Source organism: Phocoena sinus, chromosome 1 (assembly GCF_008692025.1).
Source record: "Phocoena sinus isolate mPhoSin1 chromosome 1, mPhoSin1.pri, whole genome shotgun sequence".
NCBI lineage: Eukaryota > Metazoa > Chordata > Mammalia > Artiodactyla > Phocoenidae > Phocoena > Phocoena sinus.
Genome location: NC_045763.1, coordinates 18,028,585 through 18,034,584, shown reverse-complemented (window position 1 = coordinate 18,034,584; position 6,000 = coordinate 18,028,585). Strand labels below are relative to the sequence as shown.

The window sequence follows — 6,000 nt, the reverse complement described above, 5'->3', positions numbered from 1 at the left end:
TTACCTAAACCCTTGATCTCCTTAAACTTTTATATCAATACCTTGGACAGAAGTGGGAAGTTGGCACATACCCATGGAGGGAATCTAGGGGAATAAAGCCAGGATGGTATGCCAGAGGCCCACCCAAACTTTGTGTCAAGGCTTGTGTCTTATCTTGAAAATTCATTCAGTTTCCAAATATCCATATGCTTGACCTGCAGCTTCCTACCCCTGGCACACGGTCACCCCACAATCCCAATGGGGAAGTCTAGCCCCACAGACCAGGAAACAAACACTTTGCTTCTATGGGAACCCCCCTCAATCCTGTCTTCTGACCAGACCAAACCATTTTCTCCTTTATATAAACATCCTCTTTATTTAAACATGGATAAAAACTGGCATTTTCAAAGGAGTAACACCCCTGCCTTATATATAACTTGAAACCTAAGGGGAAACAAAGAGATAAGACTAATTTTCTATGAAGTTTTATTCTCAAAATATAAAAAACCACCACACACGAAGAGACTAAGATGTTCTCTCGCAGCACTTGCTTGCCTCAGTCCTAACGAAGAACACAGACTCCCACACTAATGGACAAGTGCTTCCCTAGCTCTAAGTCACTTAAAGGCGGCAACCTCCTTGGCCACCTGACCACCAGGAGCTCTAGCAGTTGATCTGGAGCCCAGATGCCAGGGTGAGTTTCTCAGTAGAATCTAATATTGCTAGAAGAGCTTTGCTTATGCAGCAAAAGACACAAACACATCGGCCTCTTCCCTTAGAACACATCCATCTCACATGCTCGGGGACTGCTGTGCAGGGACGCCTGGTGTGGCCTGGCGAGGCAGGGTATACATGGCCCCCAAGAACTGGTCTGCAATCCTTCCTGCTTCTCTCAGCCCACTCAGCAGAGCACCATGGACCGTGGCTGGGTAGTTACGGATTGTATGTTCTCCAGCAAAGAAGAGTCGTGGAATAGGCTATTGCAGGAAAAAAAATTAGAGAAAATCAGCAGGCTGCAAATATGCCTTATTGTTGTGTTTGAACTGCCAAATTCCTGTTGGATTTTGAGGGCTCACTACCTGCCCTCCCCACCCCATTACTGGCCCGTCATTCTCCCAAAAAGAGTCTCCCTTATCAGCAGGCATCTTCCTAGAACAAACAAGTAGAAATGGGGCAATAAAACTCAGCCCAGGGCTTCCCTGGTGGCACAGTGGTTGAGAGTCCACCTGCCGATGCAGGGGACACGGGTTCATGCCCCGGTCTGGGAAGATCCCACATGCCGCGGAGCAGCTGGGCCCGTGAGCCATGGCCGCTGAGCCTGCGCGTCCGGAGCCTGTGCTCCGCAACGGGAGAGGCTACAACAGTGAGAGGCCTGCGTACCAGAAAAAAACAAAACAAAACAAAAAACTCAGCCCAGCCTTAGTTCTACGGTGATGATTAACTGCATCTGTGTTTATTTATCGGTTTAATTCTGGGGGATACCCAGTTGTAGAGCTTCCTTTGCCTAATGTATCCCCTACTAGAGGTGTGGTGTTCCCGACTACTCTGAACCAGAGAGAACACAGCACTTGTTCTCATTCTGGAACACTTCGGCCTCTCAGCTTAGAGCAGGCCTTACTTACCACAGGGTCCTGAGAAACCCTGACTACTCATAAAGACGTTAGGTTATTTCTCAGGGGCATTCCTGGAGGCCCCTAAGTAATTGGGATCCTGCAACAAACCTACGAGCCAGTACAAAATGGGGCACAATTAAAGACGGTTTTGTTTTTGTTTTTGTTTTTTAGGAACAAAAGTCTGAATAAGGAAAAAGTAATTGGTTTTTACTCTGGACTCTTGCATTCTGAACACAGACTGTCTAGACTGACAAGGCCAACATGTAACGAATTAGACACAAACAATATTGCCCCTCCCTTTCCCTCTGCTTTTGGTTATCTGAAAGGGTCCAAGGGTCTAAGACTGACTAAAATCTAAAAAGAAAGCCAGTGGCACTATTTTTACCGTGAAATCCTGGGATACTGGCCTTCTTCCAAATAAGCTCAGGTATAGTTTGCCAGTTTCTCACCTGTGGGGCACCTGGAATTGAGGGGCCAGGAGTGATTGGCTGAGCCATTAAGTCATAGTCATTTCCAGATGATCCTGCGGCTACATAGGAGTAGGAGCCCCGGGCCCAGGGATCAGCACGCCAGCGAGACACCACTGTTTCCTTGGGCTAAAGGAGAAACCATGAGTGGAAGTTATTACTGGACACCAAAGACAAATCGGTCGTTTCTGAAAGGTGGAAAAGCTGTGATGGGTGGGGGCTACAAGTGAGAGAAAGGCAAGAGACACGAGAGTTAGCCAAGTGATGAATGCTGCTGCTATAAAATAAAAAAAATGCCTTCAGGCTGCAAGGAAGCCTCCAGATTGCCTTCTCGCTATGAATCCAGAGATATACCCAGGGACTGATCTCTGTTCCCTTTTAAAATTCACATGAAGCATTAATATGCCTTCTCTCAAAGGAATCATTAGGGACTTAAAAGTGTTCAATGGACCTAAAGAAAGAATAACAGAAAAAAGTACCAAGAGATTCTCTTGAGACTTCCCTTGGGGAGTTGGCCACTTCGTCTGAAAGGTGGTTGGGGAATTGGGGGTGGGGATGATTCCACAAGCAGAGACAACAGACAACACAAGCAAAGAAATGCGGCAAATAGCCTTCTCAATCCCCTGGCCCATGTACTGGGGGCTTTTCTCAATCCCATACTTAGGGCATGAACTCTAAACATTAGCATTAATGTAAACCCAGCACACAATTCTGGCTGAAACTGTCCTGACCAAGAATCTATGCTGCAACTTGAGATACATCAAACCCTGCTTTAGTCTAAACCCCAGATCCTCACCTGCCCCCACCCCTTACTTACTTACCTGGGGCACTGCACTGCTACCAAAAATCCCTTTGAGAATGGCCAGGCATCGGCCAACAATCACATCATCACTTATGTTTTCCATGATGCCAGCAGCTTCTCCTGCCACTAGTGCCAATAGTATTGGAGCTAGAGAAACAGAAAGGACAATTCCAGGGTTTTCCTACAGACTTTTCTCAAGTACCTCCTTATCAGGTCTCACATTATTCTTGGCTGTTTGAAATCTGATGACAGACATGCACCACTCATGCTAGACACATGTTTCTGAGCCAGCAACTTGAATCCTATCCCCAGAAGGGTGCTGGCAAACCACAGTGAAGTGTGACTCATGTACTTCATTTCTTACAACCTGGCAGAATACAGAAGTCCTGAAGATATAACTTCAGATCTTGCTATCAAGTGTCCCTATATTTAGACACAGAATTCTTAGACATCTCCATGACCAGGGCTGCATCCTCTTAGCTGTCATCCCAGGCCCTTCCATACTCATCATCACCCTTACTCACCCATTTCGTGACTCTGTGTGCAACAGGCTTATGTGATAGCCACAGTACTAGATGCTAGGGATATAAAAACTATAAACTAGACTATATACTCCAAAAATAAACAACAACAAAAATAATCATAGAGACAATTACGAACTGTGATAAAAGCTATGAAAACACAGAATACAGAGAAAAGAATACAAGGACATAATTTCATTTGAGGCAGCGGGAATACATGTGTCCTGGAAAGTCTCTTTGAAATAGTGACATTTGGGCCAAGCCCTGAAGCTGCATAGAGTATGCCACGTTGGGAAGGAAGAGAAGGAGAAAAATAAAAGCGCCCCAGGCCCAGGGCACAGTACAATGCAGAGGCCCCAGAGCAGAAGACAGCATGGTACATTTTAGGATTCCAGGAGAGCAGACAAGTGTGCCTGGAGGCTGGGGAGGGCATGGACAATGAAGAAGCTGAGTAGAAAAGAAGGGTCAGATTATTCAGCCTTCATGATGGCCACGATAATGAAAGCCATCAAAAGAAAGAAGTGGGGATAGCAGTCAGTGGCTATTGGCAATTGAACAGGTATGAGGTAAGAGTGGCCTGGACTGGGAGGTAGGCAGTGGGAAAGAAGTAAACAGGTCTGAGAGAGAGAGTGAGGCCCTGACAGGACTTGATGGCCTAGATCAGGGAAGAGAAAGAGCACTCAGCTGTTGCTGGAAAACAATGTGCTCAGGGAGCAAATGGCTCCTCTGCGGGGTTAGTGGCCCTGGCCATGCGAAGGATGTTCAGTACCAGGCAGTGAGGAGTGATGGAAAGAACCACGTGTCAGTCAAACTGGTTAACTGATGTGTCTGCACTGTCAAGGCCAGGCCACATCCTTTTCTTGGAATGAGGTAAGATCTAAATATACTTCTTTTAAAAAAAAAAGCTCTATATAGAACTAAGAACAACCCAATTACAGAAGAATGTAAAACAGGAGGTAGGAGTCTGATAAATACATTCTAGGGAAAGTGATCAAAGATTCAGGGGCAAGTCAGATACAAAAGTCTGAGAATGAGGAATACAAGGAAGTTTCCCTGGGCCTGAGCCCGAGCCCCTGGCTGAGTTGATTTCTTCTTCTATGTTTTCTCTTGCAGTGCCTTGGCTTTCACTCTCACTCCTCTACTTCTTGCCCTGTTCTGAGGCTGCCAGCCTCTTTACTGTATCCCCCACTAGGTTGTGAGCTCCTTGAAGGCAGGTATAATATTCCTAATTCTCTATTCCTATAAGGATGTAAAAAGATTAAAACTAGAAAGCCGTTACCTTTATAGAGGTTCCAGAAGAGGAAGAGCTCACCCCTGCTGGCAGTCGTACTGCCAACATGTCCGAACAAATTGACACTTGGATCCCAGAATACCCGGTCAAAACACAACACGACCTATTTGTAAAAAAGAAGCGCATAAGCTGGTGACAGCACTCAGAGAACATGGCTTTAAGCTAAGCACAGCTGTGCCTCAGCAGGAAGTACTTCTTCCTCAGACCTTACTAAAATAAGTTCCTTCTAATCTACTCTCAGTATAAGCCTAGAAATCCCTATTATAAGTGTACTACTTAGGAAGACATTTAGCACTCTTTTTATAGGCTTGGGTTTGAGAAGTGACCCCAGAAGACAGTCCTCATGGATACTTTATATATAATTAGGTACTAAAGTGAATGCACTGACAGGCCTCACCCTGATATCACAGAGTTGAGAGCACAGCAAAATGTTCAAAAACGCAAACCTCTCTCCTTTCTAAGTGGAGGGCAATCAGACTGATATTTGTACACTGGGTATGTAGAGAGGTACCTAGGGCAAGTTACCTTGTTAAGGTTGCCAAATCCCATCCTTTGGACCGCAGATGTTTTCCATTCAGGAAGAGGCGGCACAAACTGAACAGCTGGTGGCTGCTGCTTCAACACACCCAAGGGAAGGGTACAGAGAACTGCATCACACTTATAAATAAACGTCTGGCTTGTGGAGCGGGTATTCACAGCTATCACCTCACATCCTAGACAGGTTAGAGGAAAAAGGCTTTATTGGTGATAAGGATGATAATGACAAGGGTACTGAACATTTAGTGCACAGTAGAATCTACATGCTGTCTCAGTTAATTCTTACTACAAGTTTGTGAAGTCAGTTCTGCTCCTTTTCTACAAAAGAAAACTGAGGCAGAGGTGAAGTAACTTGTCTAAGGCCATACATGTAACAAGTGCCAGGATTTAAACCCAACAGTCAACTTCAGAGTCCTCGATCTCTACCACCATACTACCCCCCTTCCCGACTGATACACCGGGGATCTTTTGGACTAATAATAGGACCTTATCATTTACCAAAGTTAAGTAAATTTAGACCAAAATTAAGAGTAAAATGCCTATCCTGATAGAACCAATATCTCTCCACTGTGGTTAGGCGCTCACTAAGGACCAAAAGAAGAATGATATCAGAAGCTTGTGGTGCCGATCTAAGGGATGCAGCCTAAAACCACAGAGCATGCTATCCCTGAGAATATACAGTGATACTTAGCTTGCCAGGATGTGAATGAGCTCAAAGCTGACCACAGAAAAGGTACTGAAAGTAAGTTAATGTAATTCTCCCTCATTTGTGTTCAATTTTTTCTTCAGT

General features: G+C 45.2%; 1 protein-coding gene across 2 annotated transcripts in view; it reads right to left on the bottom strand.

Moving 5' to 3' along the window:
• Positions 1–448: 448 nt before the first annotated feature.
• KDM1A (lysine demethylase 1A) overlaps positions 449–6,000 on the bottom strand; it is a 64,309-nt gene continuing 58,757 nt past the window's right edge. For both annotated transcript variants that reach the window (XM_032621373.1, XM_032621384.1), the window contains 5 exons: positions 5,199–5,386; positions 4,662–4,776; positions 2,881–3,008; positions 2,042–2,188; positions 449–956 (listed from right to left, as the gene is read on the bottom strand). In XM_032621373.1, coding sequence (XP_032477264.1) covers positions 771–956; positions 2,042–2,188; positions 2,881–3,008; positions 4,662–4,776; positions 5,199–5,386 — 764 coding nt within the window. In that variant the 3' untranslated portion in view covers positions 449–770. The remainder of the gene's footprint in view (positions 957–2,041; positions 2,189–2,880; positions 3,009–4,661; positions 4,777–5,198; positions 5,387–6,000) is intronic.